The 22,553-nt window shown below is 38.1% G+C and overlaps 1 protein-coding gene across 2 annotated transcripts in view; it reads left to right on the top strand.

Moving 5' to 3' along the window:
• Positions 1-22,274, top strand: part of eif4e2 (eukaryotic translation initiation factor 4E family member 2) — a 69,864-nt gene extending 47,590 nt beyond the window's left edge. For both annotated transcript variants that reach the window (XM_063044852.1, XM_063044853.1), the window contains exons 6-7: positions 3,321-3,457; positions 21,716-22,274. In XM_063044852.1, the coding sequence (XP_062900922.1) occupies positions 3,321-3,457; positions 21,716-21,755 (177 nt within the window). In that variant the 3' untranslated portion in view covers positions 21,756-22,274. The remainder of the gene's footprint in view (positions 1-3,320; positions 3,458-21,715) is intronic.
• The last annotated feature ends 279 nt before the right edge of the window (positions 22,275-22,553 follow it).

Here is a 22,553-nt window from a genome sequence, read left to right as displayed (position 1 = left end):
CAATCAACTTTGGCCAGCTCCTCTCATGCTTCTGTAATTCGCTTTACTCCACTGAAAAACAGATACATATGACTATCTTCTCCCTCTCAAACTGCAGGGTGAATTCTATCATATTATGATCACTGTTTCCCAAAGGTGCTTTTGCCTTAAGCTCCCTAAACAAATCTGGTTCATTACACAACATCAAATCCAGATTTGCCTCCCCTCGTGGGCTGCTCTAAAATGCCATATTATAGGCATTGTACTAATTCCCTCTCTTGGGACCCTGCACCAACTAATTTTCCCAACCTAAATGCATATTGAAATCCCCCATGACTATTGTAACATTGCCCTTATTATTTGCCTTATCTATTTCCCACTGAAGTGTATATCCCACATCCTGGCTACTGTTTGTAGGCCTGTATATAATTCCCATCAGTTTCTTAACTCTACCCACAAGAATTCTAAATGCTGTGATCTTATGTCACCTTTTTCTAAGGATTTAAGTTTTTCTCCCCCCAACAGAGCCTCCCCACCCCCCTGCCTAAATGTGTGTCCTATTGGTATAATGCGTACACTTGGATGTTGAGCTCCCGCTATGATTGTCTTTCAGACACATCTCAGTGATGCCCACAACGTCATGCTTGCTAATTCTAACTGCACTACAAGATCATCTATCTTTTTCTTTATACTGTGTATATTCAAATATAACACCTTCAATTCTGTATTCATCATCCTTTTCAATTTTGCCCTCATGTTACACTTCACTTCATCCCATCCTTTGCAATTTTGCGCTATCATCTGCCTGTTCTTCCTCACAATCTCACTACACAATGCATTTTATACCAATTACTCCATCCTCAGACATATCACTCCGGTTCCTATCCTCCTGACAAATTAGTTTAAACCCTTCCCAACAGCTGTAGTGAACTTACCCACAAGGACATTGGTTCCTCTTGGGTTCCAGTGTAACTCATCTTCTTCTGTACAGGTCATACCTTCCAGTGAAGAGATCCCAATGATCCAGAAATCTGAAACCCAACCCCCTGCACCACTTCCTTAGCCTCCAAAGCCTGTGGGACAGAGTACTTTGAAAGTTTCAACTCCAACTCTTACCTCTAATGTGAATGCCCTTGGTTCCACCCAAAATACGCTGCTGCTGTGTTGGCACTAAACAAACTGGCAAGTGTTTGAAAAGGAAATCCAGCAGTTGACAAACAAGGTCTCAAGAACAAACAAAATGTCTGCTGAAGTACTAAAACATGGTGGGGAAGCATTTCTGGGGCAAATTCATGTCCTCTTTGGAGGGACTTGGGGGCATGTTAGTGGATCTCAGCTCCTGTAATTATCACCAACTTTAAAAATCCAATCGCATTAATTATAAAGGAGTTTTTCTGCTGTCTGCCACTGGAGGAATCATGGCAAGAATTCTCCTTGGCCACCTATCTCCCTTAGATGATGAGCTTCTTCCAGAGTTGCAGTGTGGATTTTGACCATCAGAAGGCAGAATGGACATTTTGGCTTCTTGTTGTCTCATGTACGAAGATACAGTGAAAAGCTTGTCCTGCATACTATGTATGCAGATCAAATCATTATACAGTGCATTGAGGTAGAACAAGGTAAAACAATAGCAATGCAGAATAAAGTGTAAACGACAGAGAAAGTGCAGTGCAGCTAAACAACAAATTGCAAGATCATAATGAGGTATATTGTGAGTCCATTTTATCATACAAGAATCTTCTGTCCTTGACTTTAGTGGTGTGTGCTTTCAGGCAGCATGATGGGAGAGGGGAGAATAGAGAATATCCCAAGTGGGTGGGATCTTTGATTTATGTTGGCTGCTTTACTGAAGCAGCAAATAGTATACTGTAGATGGGGAAACAGCTGGTTTCCATGATGTGCTGAGCTGCATCCACAACTCTGCAGTTTCTTGTGTAACTTGCAGAGCAGTTGCCATACTGAACCATTATGCATCCAGACAGAATGCTTAATTTGGTGCATCAATAAAACTTGGGAAGGATCAATAAGGATATGCCGAACATGATGTTCATTGTGCAACAAGTGAAAACCAAAAGATGATATAGGAAACTACATCAACTGCTATACAAGGGGATTGTTAACCTTCCAATAGCTTTTGTCTCCAGCACTTTAGGAAGAATATTGCTCAAATCTGGCTCTCCTCAAAATGAAGTTTTCACCATTTTCCTTTTGCTCCATGATTTTTACTGATGCGTACACTACAGTATTGGTCATGGTGCAGAGTGGGGTTGAACAAAATCATGTCAGACTAATTCTCTTAGCAGTCTTCCTTGCTACAAGACTTATCACCGGCCCCCCCCCCCCACCTTCCCTTGCCACCACCACCACACTTATTTCCAGCAACAAGTCTTACAGTGGTGAAATCAATGTACAAGGTATGTGGGAATCTTTAATATCTTGAAGCAATTTTGTTTGTGATGAGACCGTCTTAGGCATCAAGTCGATGGTATGCAGACCGCAATGTGAATGTGAACATTTGGAAACAGAACTCAAAAACACTATTTATTCTCTTACGTAGTGTGCAAAAGAGTTGAACTTCACGCTAGGCATTTGGAAGACAAAGGTCCTTCTCCCAGTCTGCTCAACACAACTATCTCTCCCTTGCAACCATTTTCCATATCAAAAGAGCCACCTTACAGCTGGAATAAAACAGTCCAGTGGTGGATTTTATCAGTCCGCCACTCAGCACTGTCTTTAGCCATGGAAGTATTTAAGGATCAAGGCCTTAACCTGGCACTCTGCTCACAGTCTACAGAACATGAGTGATAGCATGGATCAACGATGCAGTTAATTGCAGAGCACTGGAGAAAACTTACCACTATAAAATCCTCCAAATCCAGCAGCAAGATATACATACCAACATCAATATCCTCTTCAAGTGACCATTTCCAGCTTTGAGACTCTTATACTTGACCAACTCCTGTGGGGGAGCATCATTGTCTGCAAGTCACATATTCTTCACAGTCTTGTGTCTACTTCATGCAAACACGAGGAAATCTGCAGATGCTGGAATTTCAAGCAACACACATAAAAGGACGAAGGGTTTCAGCCCGAAACGTCAGCTGTACCTCTTCCTATAGATGCTGCCTGGCCTGCTGCATTCACCAGCAATTTTTATGTGTGCTCCTTGTATCTACTTGTCTGTTTGTAGTTTTCTATTTATTTCTTTGAAAAAAATACTTTGGTACTATGTAGAAGAGCATTGCTGCTGGTTTGATTACAGATAGTTGCATGCAGCAAGACACAATAGTCATCAATGAATGTGGTACAAGAACTCACTCAGAATTCTCTTTCATTATTAGGAAGATATTATCTCAATATGGAATAAAACTGCAAGTGATCAAGCTACAACAGCTCGCATACGGGACACATTGCGACGTGTTCTAAATTTACCACCCAATACCATAATGGAATACAAGACTCACACTGACAGTATCAAGTGAGTATGACCTATTAGCAGAATTCCTTGATAAAAATGTTTACCGGCCATTGTCTTCAAAATTTTAATTTAACGTTGCACAAAAATGCACAAGTTGGTTCATATGCAGATGTATGAAAGCAAATAACAAAAAGAAATTCTTTGTTAGGCATTTCCGTCAGTGGAATCATGGGCACTGAGACTGAGATGGTGAAATGAAAAGATTTGACAGACACATGTTGATGTGTTCATTCTCCCAATGTTCACCCTGTTCCTTCAATGAAACTAATGAAGTTGTTTCATTTTCTTGTGTTGTAATCCATTTCAAGTTACTAGCTTGAAGGGTCTGATGTTCACTTCATTTGTGTTGCTTTGAATGTAGTTTTTAATCAGTCATGAGTTGTTTTTTCTTTGGCAGTTGAACGGGGCATGACTGCACAAGCGCGTGTAAGTGGGGCCGTGAGGCAGTGGGAGTATTTACAAGAGAGCAGTTTGTAGAAGTCGGTCATTTTCTTTGGCAGTTGAACGGGGCATGACTGCACAAGCGTGTGTAAGTGGGACCGTGAGGCAGCGGGAGTGTTTAAAAGAGAGAAGGTTAACGGAGCGGGCAACAGAGTAGAGGGAGACAGAGTAGGAAGGCTTTGGCTCCTGAGGCTTCAGCGAGCAGAGGCTGAGGAAGAGCTTCACTTCAAGTGAGGTAAGGCTGCGTAAGTTCCTTTAATAAATCTAATTTCCTTAAGAGTAGGTAATGGAGGCAGCAGTTAGGGCAGATGAGTGCTCTGTTTGCTGGATTTGGGAAGTCAGGGCGAGCACAATCGTCCCTGATAACTACATCTGCGCAAGGTGCATCTAGCTGCAGCTCCTGACAAACCGAGTTAGGGAACTGGAGCTGGATGAACTTCGGATCATTCGGGAGGCAGAGGCAGAAATAGAGAGGAGTTACAGGGAGATAGTCACCCCTAAGAGTCAGGAGACAGGTAGCTGGGTGACTGTCAGGAGAGGGAAGGGGAACAGACAGAATGAGCAGAGCACCCCGTGGCCGTTCCCACCAATAATAAGTACATCGTTTTGGATACTGTTGATGGGGACGACCTACCAGGGACAAGTTGCGGTGGTTGCATCTCTGGCACCGAGATGGGACCCTCAACTCAGAAGGGAAGGAGGGAAAAGAGGAGAGCAGTAGTGATAGGGGATTCGATAGTTAGGGGGACAGATAAGAGGTTCTGTGGAAAAGATCGAGAATCCCGGATAGTTTGTTGCCTCCCCGGTGCCAAGGTTCACGATATCTCAGATCGAGTTCTCGGTATTCTCAAGAGGGAGGGTGAGCAGCCGGATGTTATGGTCCATGTAGGGACCATTGACGTGGGTAGGAAGAGTGAGGAGGTCCTGAAAGGTGAGTTTAGGGCGCCAAGTTAAAGGACAGGACCTCTAGGATAGCAATCTCAGGATTGCTACCAGTGCCACGTGCAGGCGCGTTTAGAATTAGTAAGATAGCGCAGATCAACACGTGGCTGAAGACATGGTGCAGGAGGGAGGGCTTCAGGTTTATAGATAATTGGGCAGTTTTCCAGGGAAGGTGGGACTTGCTCCGGCGGGACGGTCTACATCTGAACTGGAGGGGGACAAATATTCTTGCAGGTAGGTTTGCTAGAGAGTGGAGTTAAACTAGATATGAGGGGGGAGGGGAACCAGAGTGTAGGAACAGATGTAGGGAAGAAGGAAGAAAAAGAAAATAGATAAGTTGTTTGCACTGGTAGGACGAAGGGTCTCGGCCCGAAACGTCGACTGTACCTCTTCCTAGAGATACTGCCTGGCCTGCTGCGTTCACCAGCAGCTTTGATGTGTGTTGCTTGAATTTCCAGCATCTGCAGAATTCCTCATGTTTAAGAAGGTATGAGGTTGCTTTGGCAAGTAAGGTGAAAATAAATCCCAAGGGTTTCTACCGTTATATTAATAGCAAAAGGATAGTGAGGGATAAAAATTGGTCCCTTAGGGAATCAGAGTGGACAGCTATGTGTGGAGCCAAAAGAGTTGGAGATTCTGAACAATTTCTTTTCTTCGGTATTCACTAAGGAGAATTGAGTAAGATAAGGGAAACAGATAGGGAAATTATGGAAACTATGATGATTAAAGAAGAGGAAGTACTGGAGTTTTTAAGGAATATAAAAGTGGATAAATCTCCGGGTCTTGACAGGATATTCCCCAGGACCTTGAGGGAAGTTAGTGTGGAAATAGCAGGGGCTCTGAGAGAGATACTTCAAATGTCATTAGAAACGGGGATGGTGCCGAAGGATTGGCCTATTGCTCATGTTGTTCCATTGTTTAAAAAGGGTTCTAAGGGTAAACCTAGCAATTATCGGCCTGTGAGTTTGACATCAGTGGTGGGTAAATTGATGGAAAGTATTCTTAGAGATGGTATATGTAATTATCTGGATAGACAGGGTCTGATTAGGAACAGTCAACATGGATTTGTACGTGGAAGGTCATGTTTGACAAATCTTATTGAATTTTTTGAAGAGGTTACCAGGAAAGTTGACAAGGGTAAGTGGTGGATGTTGTCTATATGGACTTCAGTAAGTCCTTTGACAAGGTCCCACATGGAAGGTTGGTTAGGAAGGTTCAGTCGTTAGGTATTAATATTGAAATAGTAAAATGGATTCAGCAGTGGCTGGATGGGAGATGGTGGTGGATAATTGTTTGTCAGATTGGAGGCCGGTGACTAGTGGTGTGCCTCAGGGATCTGTAGTGGGTCCAATGTTACTTGTCATGTACATTAATGATCTGGCTGATGGAGTGGTAAATTGGATGAGTAAGTATGCAGATGATACTAAGATAGGTGGAGTTGTGGATAATGAAGTAAGTTTTCAAAGCTTGCAGAGAGATTTAGGCCAGTTAGAAGAGTAGGCTGAAAGATGGCAGATGGAGTTTAATGCTGATAAATGTGAGGTGCTACATTTTGGTAGGACTAATCAAAATAGGACATACATGGTAAATGGTAGGGCATTGAAGAATGCAGTAGAACAGAGGGATCTAGGAATAATGGTGCATAGTTCCCTGAAGGTGGAATCTCATGTGGATAGGGTGGTGTAGAAAGCTTTTGGTATGCTGGCCTTTATAAATCAGAGCATTGAGTATAGGAGTTAGGATGTAATGTTGAAATTGTACAAGGCATTGGTGAGGCCAAATTTGGAGTATTGTGTACAGTTTTGGTCACCGAATTATAGGAAAGATGTCAACAAATTAGAGAGAGTACAGAGAAGATTTACTAGAATGTTACCTGAGTTTCATCACCTAAGTTACAGAGAAAGGTTGAATAAGTTAGGTCTTTATTCTTTGGAATGTAGAAGGTTGAGGGGAGACTTGATAGAGGTATTTAAAATTATGAGGGGGATAGATAGAGTTGATGTGGATAGGCTTTTTCCATTGAGAGTGGGGGAGATTCAAACAAGAGGACATGAATTGAGAGTTAAAGGGCAAAAGTTTAGGGGTAACATGAGGGGGAACTTCTTTACTCAGAGAGTGGTAGCTGTGTGGAACGAGCTTCCAGCAGAAGTGATTGAGGCAGGTTTGATGTTGTCATTTAAAGTTAAACTGGACAGCTATATGGACAGGAAAGGTATGGAGGGTTGTGGGCTGTGTGCAGGTTGGTGGGACTAGGTGAGAGTAAGAGTTCGGCATGGACTAGAAGGGCCGAGATGGCCTGTTTCCATGCTGTGATTGTATTTGGTTATATGGTTATTATATAAGTAATCTATAAATGTATAACATATAGTTAAATAATTGAATAGACACCTCGTGTATTTTCAAGATAGTTTAGATGTTCTCAATGTAGCTCCTGGAAGTACTAGCACAGAATGTATTCATGTCAGAAGAAACTTCAGCCAAACTAGAAAGACAGCATTATTTGGATTGGGAGTAATGTAGTCCTAATAAGCTTCATGGTAGCCAGTAGCCACTGTTATAGGGAAGAAAAACCTCCATCAAATTTGGTACTAAATCCTCTTACTCCAGAATTCAAGGAAGTATTTATGGAGAAATTGGAGAATGTTGTCAATAAAGGATGTATTTCTCTAACTGGGCTGAGGCATACAATTGTTTCAGTTCAGTAAAATAAATTAATTTTACTGTCTGGCTTTGGCGTGATGAAGGATTATGTTGCTCAAATGGACATGATCCATTTTTTCACACCTTCCCAATAATCATAGCCTTCATACTCTGTTAGAAGAAACCAGAAACTGATCAAAATTGAAGGGATGCTTAATAGTTGTCAGTATAAATACAGAAATTCTACCCACTTCTAAGATCGCTGGAGATCACTGAAAGCTGACAACATGACAGAGATAAGAAAAAAAAGCTGAACCCTTGTGACTTAAAACATTTGTCACTTGTGAGAAACATATCTAAAGGGTTGAATTTACATTTCTTAGTTGCAAAAGTTTGTACTCTACTAGAGTACTTCATTCGATGTTGTGATTTTGGATGATGTGAGGTTATTACACCTGCTATTTAAATGCTCAGTCTATGCTCAATGAGCCAATAGATGTTACAGTCTTCAAGCTATTGTAAAGAAATTTAGCTTTGCTAAGTTATTTTTGTTTATGTTCGGCTAACTAATCCCATGAATAGAGAGACAGGAGACTGCAGATGCTGGAATCTGGAGCGACTCAAAATACTAGAGGAACTCACCAGGTCAGGCAGTGTTAATCCTATTAATAGTTCGTCTTTTTAAAATCCTATTTTTGTCCTGAGGGTTTCTCAATTGCTCAACTACATTATATAAAGTATCTCAGTTTAAGTATACTGATTTGAATAGCTAAAACTTTTCAAATAGTTGAAAAATCACAACTCACCTTGCGTTTATTTTAGCAGACTTCCCAGCTGCAGCTTCAACAAAACTTCTCCCACATCATCAGCAGAGTCCTTTGCAGTGCACGACTTTCTGGATGTATAGGCCATCATGTTGCAGAGCTAGAAAGAGCACAGCCCACATATGTTGAGAAACTAACAGCTAGCTGAGCCTTGCCACTGCTTTAGCTAGCTGTCAAAAACACTGAATATTTAAATGTCTGACATTTGGAATCTTTCAAGAACATCAAATGTTTTTAAAAGTTAAGCACTTAAATCTCAATTATTAGAGGTTATTTCAAATTGGCTTAGAACATGGTTGACTCTTTTTTATATACTGTAATTCAGCCTATGACAAAGTTCAACAAACATCAATACTATAAGTGTCAAAACCTGCTGGATATTAATGATCTATTACTGAGGTTCATGAGGAGTCCAGCAAAGAGATGTAATCAGCAAAACCTCAGTGAAAGGCCATCATCCAATTATTTGTGTATTCATGCCAATACAAGTCCCAAATTCCTAAAAAAAAGTATGAAAAAAATGGCTGCTAGCATTTCTCATGGAAATCTAGGCCTTTGTGTTCTATAGGACTAGGTTTGAAGTTTAGGGCATTTTTAAATCCATGTTTGAGTGGTTTAAAAAGAAGTTGTTTCCCATTGCTTAGTAGAGGTTAATTCCCTTTTATGAACTAATTGCATGCCTTGCTTGGAATAGCTTTGTTTCTCATTGGGCCTTAAACATTCTGGGTCTGATTTCAGAGGTGCAAATAGCAATACTGAGGTAACGTGTATGGGAATGCTTCACATAACAACTTTGCCAACAACTGATATTGTACTTTGCTGTTCATAAGATGTAGGTTATAATTTGCTTTAAGGCATTGTGCAATTTTTAATAAATCTAAGGAATAAAATTTGCATTTTGCTGTATGGAAGACTTTGTGATGTCACTGCTTTCCAACATTTTAAATGTTGCCATTTTTTTTTGTTCTGCAGTGTTCTATTGCTTTGTTGTGAGGATCATTTCAAGTATCATATATAATACATGATATGATCTTCACAACAAAGCAATAGGACTCTTATCTAACAGCAAGAGAAAACTGAACTGCTGAACTGGGAGATGGTTTCTTGGGCCTACTGTTACTTAGGAAGCACAGGATCAGATGACTCAGTCTTGAGAGAATAGGTGTCATTTATTTTCAAGTGGGATAATCAACTCATGATATGTGGAATGAAGTATAATGAAAAAACACAAAATATGCATGTCTAGAAATTTAATGGCGTATCAATCTTTAGAATTTTTTTAAATAAAATTGCAATTTGGATCTTTATTTTTGCAAACAGCATCAGTTTCTTTTAATGCTTATTTAACTCTAAACACTCTTTTCGAAGTAATCAGAACTAAGGGTATACAAGTATCATTTTAATAGCTGTAAGTGATCATTAAAAACAAGTGAGCTGTAATTTGTTTAACACTGATTTAGTAATGAAACAGCACCATTATTATTCACAATGATGATGTTGACATCATGAAAGTAAGTTTAATTTTCTTGAATTTTTAATTATGGTACTTCAACTTCATGCTCTAGTGACTGCAAGTGCATGTAAATCCAGTGCAGCCAATAGTATTTCACTTAAAATCAGCTGTAAGCTGATTCTGAACATAGTCTGATAGTTATCAGAATAATGAACTCTTCGGATATGTCATTTAACCTCTGTTTAATAGAGGATGAGTGTATAAACTCCAGCTCTTGCTGTAAACAATCTATATTCCTATCATTAAGCAAAGTTCTAAACTTATCAGCAATCAAAAAAAAACTTGGTGCTCCAAATCTGAAGTAAAAACACCACTAAATGCAGGAAGTACTTGGTTCTGATGAAAGGTCATGGACCTGAAATGTTAACTGCTGCCTGACCTACTGAGTGTTTGCATTATTTAGTGTCTGTGTTTGCATATTTATTTGAATGCATTCATTGTTGTCAAAAAGAGGATAGAAATTGTATTTCGTACTTCAAACTTCCTTGAAAGTACGACAGAGTTTTATGATGCTCAAGTTCCCACCTGACTGAGAGATAACCATAAAATATTTAAGGTCAATTTTTCTAGCTATGGATGTAGAGATTTGCATAATTAATCCAACCTTTCATTGTTGAACAGTAACCATGTAAACATCTAGCAAATCTATTAAATAATGGTCATTTATTCTCTTTTGACTGGAGCTTGGTCACCAGTGGTATTCCACAGGGATCTGTTCTGGAACCTTGCCCTTCGTGATTTTTATAATTGACTTGGATGAGGAAGTGGAAGAAAGGGTTAGTATTCCAAAACCATTTGAACTGCCTAGACCCAGTGACTTGCACTAGGACCTTAGCCCTCTATACCCCTACCATCCATGTGCCTAACTAAACTTCATGTAAATGTTGAAATTGAGCTCATATACACCACTTGTGCTGGCTGCTCATTCCACCCTGTCACGACCCTCCGATTGAAGAAGTTTTCCCTCTTATTGCCTGAACTTTTTCACCTTTCACCCCTAAGTCAAGACCTCTGGTTATAGTCCCACCCAGCCTCTGGAAAAAGCCTGCTTGCATTTACCTATCTGTACCCCTCATAATTTAATATACCTCCATCAAATCTCCTCACTATATTCTACGTTCTAAGGAATAACCTTTCCTTATAACTTGGGTTCTCCAGACCTGGCAACATCCTTGTAAATTTTCTTTGTAGCCTTTTGACCTTATTTACATCTTTCCTATAGGTAGGTGACCAAAACTGCACACAATACTCCAAATTAGGGTTCACCAACATCTTGTACAACTCCACTGACTATAGAAGCTTTGTGACTGGTTATTAAATATATCCACACAATCCTTTGGCCTTAACAGTCACATACTTACAGATACTGATTGAAAAATTTCAACAGTAAACCTGACCATCATCCTCAAGCACGTTAGTCAAATGACAAGTCCCCCTAGAGACACTTCCTGAAATATCTTCTTGAGTGAGCAGGACATGGACGGGGCTTAATGCTCAATCCTGATTGGCTGGATCTGAATTACTTATTCCTGATTGGTTAGTTTGAATTGGCCTTGGGACTGTTGAGGCTGAAGGATAGTATGGATAGATTGGATAACCAGTCACAAAGTTTCCATAGTCAGTTGCATATACAGTATAGCCCTGATGTATTGAAGGACTTTAGGAAACTTGCTTTCACATTTCATCTTCTCCTTCCCAAAAGTTCTTCAAGTTGCACTCTGTAGCTTTTTAAAAGCTTCCCAATCCTCTATCTTCCCGCTAACTTTTGCTTTGTTGTATGCCCTCTCTTTTGCTTTTACATTAGCATTGACTTCCCTTGTCAGCCATGGTTGTACTATTTTGCCATTTGAGAATTTTTTTTTTGTTTTTAGAATACATCTATCATGCACCTTCGTCATTTTCCCCAGAAACTCGCCCTATTGCTGCTCTTCCCTGCCAGCATCTTCTTCCAGTTCACTTTGGCCAGTTCCTCTCTCAGACCAGTGTAATTTCCTTTACTCCACTGAAACTCTGCTATGTCCATTAGTGACAGGAGCAGAATGAGGCCATTCAGCCCATTGTGTTCTCTCTGCTATTCTGTTATGGCTGATCCTGAATCCCACTCAATGCCATACATTCGCCCTCTCGCCACATCCTTTGATGCCCTGACCAATCAGGAAACAATCAATTTTGCCTCCACCGTAGTCTATGGTAGAGCATTCCACAGATTTACCACTCCCTGGCTAAAAAAAATTCCTCCTTACCTCTGTTCTAAAAGAAGAAGAAAGCCCATAACTCTAAGGTAAGGCATTAGCTTACCTTATAAAAATTTTAAATTAAATTTTAAATGTGGATTTTAATAAAATTAATATCATATCTTGGAATCTGAATGGTATGAACCAATCTATTAAGTGCAGAAAGATTTTTAAGAAATTAAAACCACTTCATGTGGATAAATTATTTTTGCGCAAGAGACTCATATCCGTAGGCAAGATGAAGATCGCTGTTTTAAAGTTTGGAAGGGACCCTTATTTCATTCTTTAACAGTAAATAAAATAAGAGGGATATCTATTTTTACTAATTCTAAAATCCCTTTTGTACATTTCAACAGGGTTGCTGATTTAATTGGAAGATATTTAATTGTTACTGGTTTGTTATGTGGACAAAAGGTGGCTTTGGTGTGTGTTTATGCACCTAATATAGATAGCCCTGAATTTTTTAAGAAGCTATTTTCTGTGTTGCCGAATTTAAATGAATTATAAGTTGATTATGAGCAGTGACTTTAACTGCCATCTCAACCTGTCGATTGACAGATCATCCACCAATCCGTTGCTTCCTAATAAAGCTGCGGCTTGTATTAATTTTTTTTATTAGAATACGGTCTGGTCGACATTTGGAGATTTATGTATCCCAAAGATAAGGATTTTTCTTTTTTTTTCCACATGTATACCATAAATGCTCAAGGATTGATTATTTTTGTTGGACACGTGTTTGGTGCCCTCTGTTGCTGATTGTGCGTATGATGTCATTGCGTTGTCGCATCATGCACCTGTGAAATTAACTTTGAAGTTCTCTGATAATATACTGAAGGTACCTCAGTGGAGATTTAATGCTACATTGCTACAAGATTCAACCTTTGTAAGTTTTATGGAAGAGCAAATTTCTGTATTCTTTGAATTAAATACAACTGAGGGAATGTCAAATTTAGCTATTTGGGACACAATGAAATCTTTTCTTAGGGGGCAGATCATTTCATACTCAATAAGTTTAAGAAGGAAAACTTGGAACTTTTAGTGATTACTAATAGGATTAAAGAAACAGACAAAGTTTATTCAGTAATGCCTAGTGAAGATCTCTATAAGGAAAGTGTGGAACTCCAAACACAGCGTGATTTGCTTTTGACTTTTCCCATTGAGAAGCAACTTCTTAAATCTAAAAGCCAATTTTATATACCTGGGGTCAGGTCAGGCAGATTATTGGCCAGTCAATTAAAAGCAACTATGCCTAGAAGACAGATCCTGAAAATTCAAAGATCTGATAGAACCGAAACGGTAGATCCTTATGAAATTAATAAGGTATTTATGGATTTCTACTCTAACCTTTATAAATCTGAATTTTCAGACAATATTACTTTCATGAATAGATTTTTGCAAAAATTGAATATACCTAAAATTTCTATACAAGATATGAACACATTAGATGCATCTATCAAACAAGAGGATATAGCAAGGGCTATATCCTGTTCACAAACAGGCAAGGCTCTGGGACTGGATGGATATACAGTGGAATTTTATAAGACTTTCACTGAAATTCTTACACCTTATTTATGTCAAACTTTCACTGATTCTATATTCTCTAGGAATCTCCGGAAAACTTTTTATGAAGCATCAATCTCACTAATTCCTAAAAAAGAAAAAGATTTTTCTGAATGCGCTTCCTATAGACCAATCTCTTTACTGAATGTGAATTTAAAAATTCTTTCTAAGATTTTGGCTAATAGACTTGAGAGTATCTTACCTAATGTTATTTTCAATGATCAAACTGGATTTATTAGAAATAGGTATTTACATTTTAACATTCGAAGATTATTAAATATTATTCACTTCTCTCCATCTGAAGAATCTGAATGTGTTGTTTCTCTTGATGCGGAGAAAGCTTTTGATAGGGTGGAGTGGTTTTACTTGTTTGAGGTTTTGGAAAGATTTAATTTTGGTCCGGGATTTATTTCCTGGATCAAATTGATCTATCAAGCTCCAATGGCTGCGGTTATAACTAATAATCAAAAATATCGTTACTTTAGATTATACAGAGGTACTCGGCAGGGATGTCCTCTTAGCCCTTTATTATTTAACTTGGCTTTGGAACCCCTTGCTATTGCTCTTAGAGATTCTAATACTGTTCAGGGTATTAAGAGAGGGGACAAAGTACACAAGATTTCATTGTATGCAGATGACCCGTTAGTTTATATTTTAGATCCTAGGAAATCTATTCCATCTATGCTATCTATATTTTCCGAATTCAGTAGTTTTTCTGGATATAAATTAAATTTACATAAAAGTGAGTTATTTGCCATTAATAATTACTCTGATCAATATCATCAAGTATCTTTTAGTGTTGCTAAAAATTACTTATCTTGGTATTAAAATTACTAAAAATTTTAAGCACCTATATAAATATAATTTTCTCCCATTAATTGATTACACCCAACAAATGCTTTCTAAATGGTCACCTATGATGTTATCATTAATAGGTCGAATTAATGCTATTAAAATGCACTGAAATTCTTATATACATTTCAGGTAGTTCCTACCTTTGTTCCTAAAACGTTTTTTGATAGAATAGATTCTATACCCTAATCTTATATTTGGAATAATAAAAATCCTAGATTGAATAAACCTTTATTACAGAAATTGAAAAAGGATGGTGGTATGGCTTTGCCAAATTTTAGAATGTATTATTGGGCAATTAATATTCGATATATTACTTTTTGCATTTATTACTCAGACATACATGAATGTCCTTCATGATTGGATTTGGAGGAAAACTCGGTGAAGGGATTCTCTTTGGCCTCCTTACTGGGAGCTCCTCTTCCTTTTTTGTTTTCTAAGATTGGTAGACAAGACTTTAATCCTATTATTAAGCATACTTTAAGAATTTGGTTTCAGTTTCGTAGATTTTTTGAGTTAACTAATTTTGTTCTTTGTAGTAATATCCATTTTAATTATTTTTTAAACCATCAATTTTGGATAAGACCTTTTTAATTTGGAAAACCAAGGGAATAACAACTTTTTCAGATTTGTTTTTATGGGACTGTTTAATGTCTTTTTCTCAGTTGATGGATAAATATGGTTTACCTAATGTACATTTCTTTAGATATTTACAAATTGGAGGATTCTTTTTACATGGTTTGCTGCTAAATTACCCTTCTGCTTATCCACCTAATATATGTTTGGAGGTGGAAACATTAGGTACATTTAAAAGACTCAGTCACATGGATGAAAGAAAAATGGAAAGCTATGTGGAAAGGAAGGGTTAGATTGATGTCGGAGTACGTTGAAAGGAAGGCTGAAGAGCCTGCACTGTTTTCCGTGTTTGAGTTTTTTTTTTGCATACAGTGTTTCACTCTTAAAATATTAGGGTCTAATCTTCAACTTGTTCTTTCGCAGCAGTGATTTATTCTTAGTGACCAAAAAAAATAGTTATCCTTCTGAGACCGGATTTGCTTTGTGATTTGATTTACAAACCAACAAGTTACATAATTAGTGCCATGTGTTGGTGATTTGATGCAGATGCAGGCTGCTTTTTGCTTAATATATTTTGGTCTAGTTGAAATTTACTTTTGATACTAATCCATATAAACTCAAGATTGTAAATCTTAAGATTCTGAAATTAAAGGATCACAGAATCATAGAAAATTTATAACACAGTATGAAGCCATTTCGCCCATTGCATATGTAATGAGATTGCAACGCAAGTATAAGCATTTCCTTTGGAGATACTGCAGTGTGAAACTTAAAATGCTATTTATATTTGCGTTGCTTTCCTAACACTTGCAGTTTTGTTTGTACATTAAGATAAACAGCAATTTGTAAATCAGCTGAATCCTCAATTACACTTTAATCCCTGAATAAAATCAAAAGAATAGAGGGATTTTGATAATTGACTTCGTATTAATGTTATGGACACTAATCCTATTGTGGAAACCTTAAATGACATGTGATAATACTGCAGCTGAAACCTTTGTTTTTCTGTGGCATCAACATTTACTTCAATGTCATGGCTAGTTTACCTGGTTGTGATCCTGGTCAGACAAATAACACCTGAGGAAAAATATAAGACTAAGGCATGCAGAAATTTTCTTAGTAAACGAAAGGGCTTCAGTTGTTGGAAACTTACACGAGTGCAGATTGCAAAATGTCTTGTCCTTTGTACAGTTCTGTTAGTAACTAACAATTAGTACTTTTGGGTTCAGTTTAAGTTTTCAGTGATTCATCAGCACTTCATTATATTATTGTAGAGTATGCCTTTTAAAAATGTAACACATGCTACTAACTTTTTATTCTGCATGTTGAGAGGTGCAATTTGCAGAATTCTTGAAAAGGTAGCCTTCAGAAAACGGCATTGAGAAAATAGTGGACAAGTTAAGTTATTTTGATTGTTGAGAAATTTCTTCTGAATAATCTTTGTTTTCCAGGATTCTGTTTTAGAGCATGTGATTGTTATTGCATTTTATTTACTATAGGGATATGTTTCAAGTTCTTGAATATGTACAATTAAATCGTTAAAGATTTTAGCTCCTGATCATGTTCACTATATCCCCATTTGTGAACATTAAGATCAAGTGTTCTTGGGCATTCAGAAACATTTGATTTAGGAATTTTATTTTATTCTGAGAATATTTTTATAGTCAAAAATGAATTTCAGTTGTTGGGTAATTACAGGTGCACATTCCTCTATCCAAAATTCTGAAATCCAAAAGCTCTGAAAACCGAAGTTTTTTCGCCAACAGCTGACGTCACTCAGGTGTGACGTGGCAGCACTAGCAGAGGCCGCCAGACGTCAGTTGTGGCTCAGTGCTGGTACTGGTTACACGTGCATTTGCTGTTCGCTGATATTTTGTGTTCACTGTTGACTTTATGTTTAATTTCACTGTGAAAATGTCAAAAAGAGCTATGGGTAACAATGAGAAAAAGAGAAAGAATCATCTGTCATTATCAATAATGCAGAAAGTGGAGTTATTGCAGAAGCTTGATTGTGGTGTGTCTGTGCGACGTCTTACTGAAGAAAATAGTGTCAGTACTACCACTGTATATGATTTAAATAAACAGAAAGACAAGTTACTGAAGTTTTATAGTGACAGTGACGGTGACGTTCTACGTTTATTCCAATAAGTCATTTGCCATGTGTTTGATTCGGTTCATTTGAAGCTGTGTTTTATTGAATGTTTTTGTTGTAAATAAATTTTTTTCTTGTCATTATTCCCTAAACAACAGTATAACAACTATTTACATTGCATTTACACTGTATTAGGTATTATAAGTAATCTAGAGATGATTTAAAGTATATGGGAGGATGTGCGTAGGTTTGGTGCGCTGCCGGGTCTTAAAGGTGAGACAGGTTAAATAAGGGACTTGAGCATACGTGTTGTTTGGAATCGGTGGGGGGGGGGTGTCTGAAATCCGAAAAATTCTGAATTCTGAATTGCAGCTGGCCCCAAGGATTTTGGATAAGGGATTGTGGACCTGTATCATCTTGTTTAACTACTCAAGATGTAACAGGTATCCCTCGCTTTTCGAACGTTCGCTTTACAAAACCTCGCTGTTATGAAAGACCTACATTAGTTACCTGTTTTCGCTAACAGAAGGTGTTTTCACTGTTACGAAAAAAGCAGTGCGCGATAAAAGGCAGCGCGCGCCACGAGCAGCCAAGCTCCTCCCCCGGAACTGCATTCCAGCCGGTATTGCGTAGACACGTGCCTGTGAGCAGCAGTTAGCTAAATGAGTTGTAAGGTATCGGAAAGGCCTAATAGAGCTCTTAAGGGTGTTACACTTAGCGTAAAACTAGACATAATTAAGCATTTCGTTCATGGTGAACGAGGTAAGGATAAAGTGAGTTTGGCTTGTGGAAGTTGACGAAACTGATGTTGAAGAGGTTTTGGCATCCCATGACCAAGAACTGATAGATGAAGAGCTGATGCAATTGCAAGAGGAAAGGATAACAACCAAAACTGAATGAAGTAGCGAAGGGACTGAAAGTGAAGTCGTCCAGGAACTGAACGTGAAGCAACTGCATGAGATAATAGGAAAATGCGCGCGGCTAAGGTTCAAGCATATTGTCATTTTTCAAGCCTTCCACATCAGCCACAGCAGACGACGAACCTTGACCTTTGACATCGAGGCAGGCAGACATAAAAGAACATGACCTGCCTGCCCTGATGGAAACAGACAATGATGAGATGACACCCCAGTGTCCTACCACCCCAACCCCCGGGCCGCGAACCGATACATTGCCGCGGAGAATGCAGTGGTAACCAGAGCACACCCAACACATCTTTAAGAAAAAAGCCGAAATAAACAAGCTAATTAATTAGGTGCCGCCCGGCACGTAAATGTCGGCCCAGATCAGAGGTGATTGTCGATTGCGTCACCTCTGTATTTATATAGGCTGTGTATTTTTATGTGTTATTTGGTATGATTTGGCAGCTTCATAGCCTAAAGGTTACTGGAGAGAGTGTTTCTGTCGAGAGCACTTGTGTGAGATTTTCGCTACGGAGAACAGTGCGGCAATGATTGTAGAAAAGTATTTCTACTTTATATACGCTATGTATTTATCATATCGTTCCTGCTTTTACTATATGTTACTGTTATATTAGGTTTTATGTGTTATTTGGTATGATTTGGTAGGTTTTTTTTGGGTCTGCGAATGCTCACAAATTTTTCCCATATAAATAAATGGTAATTGCTTCTTCACTTTACGACATTTCAGCTTACGAACCGTTTCACAGGAACGCTCTACCTTCGGATGGCGGGGGAAACCTGTATATGTATTTGCCTAAACTTGCACTAATACTGTTTTGTTAGGTCATTATGCTCCATATCTTTTTATTTAAGAAAATGCTGTATGGACTCTCATTCATAAATACATGCCAGTGGATAACTCCACCATCTTCCCTAAAATTTAAATGTTAGTTGTGGGAGGATTTGGTGCAGTCAGGTGGACATTGGAATGTATGTATTTCGAGGGATTAAGTTAAGAAATTCACTTAACCTACCTGCAGATGTTGTGTTCTGGTGCTATGCTGGGAAGACCCTAGTGCCCTTGTAGTATCCAACAGTGTTTACTTCTGGAAATCAGTGATTCACGTTCTGCAAAATATCCTAAAGGGACGTGGCGTGAGAAGTGGTGATATTCCACATGTCCCTAATGTTAAACACATTGGGGTCCAGGATAACTTGCTACCAAAGATTTCTAGGGTTCCATAACATCCTACCCTTACTCCATTCCAGAAATAGTTATCACGTTTTACAGTGGAGAAAACAACTTTTTAGATGTATATGCTGAAATATATATTTAAACACTGAACTTCGAGATGGATCTTTTTCCTTCATTGAATTTGTACCACAAATACTTTGTGTGCCCTGTCCTGCCTTAACTTCAATTTGGAATCACTTTCCCTTGAGGCACTTCTTCAATGTGTTTTTCTTAAACAAACCTGGCATGATATACCATGAGGGAGAGAATAAGTTGTCTTCGTTTCCATTCCCTATTGCCTCTCGGAAATACCTCAACGATCTGTCCTGGAACTCCTTTGCTTCTCACTGCTATTCTTTAAGTAAAACCAGACAAAATTGCTCTTAGTTGATGACTTCTCTTGGCTTTATTTTATCACCTCCTTTCTGGATTTGCACTCATTTCACTTAGTCATCTGTTATATTTTCTTCTGTCTTCTCATGTCACACTGTTAGCTTCCGTATTCTTTAAGGAAGAATTCTTAATGACAAGCATAGTATCACTCTTGTTAAGAGCCATGGACAATGTAAAGGAGTGGTGCAGCTACAAGAGATGCTGCTGCTTCACAGCTCCAGTGACCCAGATTCAGTCCTGGCTTCCAATGCTGTTTGTGTGATTTGCACATCATCCTGTGGCTGCATGACTTTCCTCTGTACTCCAGTTTCCTCCCATATCCCAAAGGTGTCAGCTGGTAGGTTAACTGGTCACTATAAATTGTGAGTGGTGCTGCTCTCCAGTGTTCGTTCGGTGAAAAACAAGCTGGACCAGGAAAACATCCCATGCACCATCAATCTACAGACCATGCCACTCAGGGACTTGGGCTCTATTTTTTTGTGACTGTATATATCTTATGCTCTCATAACTATATGTGCTGTGTGCTGCTGATACTGTGTTTTGCACTTGACCCAGGAGAAACACTGTTTGGTTTGACTGTATTCATTGGTATGGTTGAATGACAATTAAACTTGAACTTGTAGATGAGTGGTAGAATTTTGGCCTGGGGTAGTCAGTTGATGTGAATATGGAGAGAATAGGTTGCAGAGTAAATTAGCTGGGAAATGGAATTGCTTTGTGATCTGGTGTAGAATTGATGAGCCAATGACTTGTGTCAGAAGGAAATATGATATATTTATGTCATGCTTTACAACAATAGCTGATTCCCTCCTGAATTATATATTTGTATGGAAATAATGATGACGAGCAGTTATAAGAGAAGCCCTCCATTGGTCACGGTGCACTATGAATGTTGTGTCCTAGCTGTCTACATAATCCGCAAGCCAGAGCAGTAAATTATGGAGATCAAGGTTGTCCTGGATGAGCCTGCCAACCATGGCTGATGAGCCCCATCTGCTTGGAGCAACTGGTTTTAAGGTGCCAGTAACCTGTCTTTGTCCAATCTCCTGTCAGTAGAAACAGTTCTGCTGGGTTTACGAGCTAAGTCACACATAAGTGCCAGGAGCTGGACTTGGTAGTCAAAGGCTATTTGAGAAAAATGGGAGCATTTAATAGGTATTGGGAACTTATCCCCACTAGCCCCCACTCCCTGGCTATGACGACCTCAAGGAACCAAGAGCAATGATGTAACGGGATATTCTACATGGAAATTTGGAATATAATTTGTTTAACATCAAATTCTCAAGGATTCTTTCAATTTCATTTTCCGTGACATGGCGTCCTACTAATTTTTTTCCAATACCACCCCTCCAGAATAAGATGTGAATTTTATTTTTTGATGAATGTTATTCAAAATTTACAATTAATTTATAATTTAGTCAATTTGCAGTGCATTATCTAATGTTGTAGATGGAAGGAAATGCGTGTTGAATGAAAATCTTCAAATACTCTTTATTTTTGTAAATAATTTAAGCATGCCATGCCAGGGAAATTCTGAGCAACTAGCAAATAGAATTCAACAATCTGAAAAATTCTTCATTCAGCTGGTAAAACTCAATGCATTTTAACATATTAATATTGTAATCATCATTAATTTACTTCTATAATTAAAATCTCATGCTGTGATGGTCATACATCAAGGAAGAAGACTCGTTGCCCAATTCATTCATACCCTCTGTGTTTTCCAGTGGGATAGTGCCATCTGCCTGCATTTAATCCATAGCCCTAAACTTCTCCTATTCGTGTATTTATCTAGATGGCTTTTGAATATTTCTAATGTACTCACTTCAACCATTATTTCTGGCAGATCATTCCAAAGCTTCTCCTTTGCATTAAGAAGCTGTTCCTGACGTTCTTTGTAAATCTCTTACAATAGTGAATATTGGAAGATATAATTCCATACCTTATAAATGGGTTAAGACTTATAACAATTAGTAGTTTATTTGTGTAATTAAAGTCTCAGGCAGCAATGTAATTGTAAAGAGCAATAATGTATTCTCTGTTCTTCCTTTACAGAGACAATTCAAGCTTTCGGAATACAAAAATCACTTTATGAGATCTTCATTACACTTATTTGTTTATTTGGAAGGTATGGCATGCTTTGTTTTAAAGAAGTAACCATTTTTTAAAAATTAACAATACTTCAGAATGGGATGGTGCTCAATATGAATCCTGGAATAGGACATTGTTATTTCTGGGAAGAATTACTCTATTTTCAGTTGTTTTCACAAAGTGAATTGCATTTTTGTTTAAAGTCAGGCTGGGTCTGTTATGCTAATGTATACTGTTTCTATTGAGTTTTGCTACCTTAGTTTTAAAAATTGTGACTATTGTAAATGTTGGTGTTTTGTGAATACGTTGTGTTAGACATGGGGAAAAATGAGTCTGCTTACTGGTTTCACCTAATTCCTATCATTTCATTGTCATTCATCTTTGTAAGTTATTTTCATCATTTATTTTGTTAACTTCTCAATTTTTTATGGAAAAATTGCTGCAACTCAAATCTTTACCCTGGACTCAGAACGAATACCACATTATTTGTACGGTGCTATTTCCCAATAAACAGCACTTTATGACTGAAAGCTTTGTGTTGTGTGTTAATTTTGACATTTATTTACTCTAGCCTAGAGGTTTTGAATGACAAATTGCACATTTATTACAAAAGACAACCAAATAACCACAACAGAGGAAAAGGATATTTAAGCTTGTATTTAAATGGTTACATGTAATTAAAATGCTATTTGAATTTAAAGACATAATATTAGATCAATTCCTCTATCTTTTTGTTATAACGATACGGAAAAGGCAATATTATCTTGGATAATAGAGGACTACAATATCATCGTCATATGTA

This window comes from Mobula hypostoma, chromosome 4 (genome assembly GCF_963921235.1).
Source record: "Mobula hypostoma chromosome 4, sMobHyp1.1, whole genome shotgun sequence".
NCBI lineage: Eukaryota > Metazoa > Chordata > Chondrichthyes > Myliobatiformes > Myliobatidae > Mobula > Mobula hypostoma.
The sequence above is the reverse complement of the archived record's forward strand: the minus strand, read 5'-3'. Positions and strand labels throughout refer to the sequence as shown.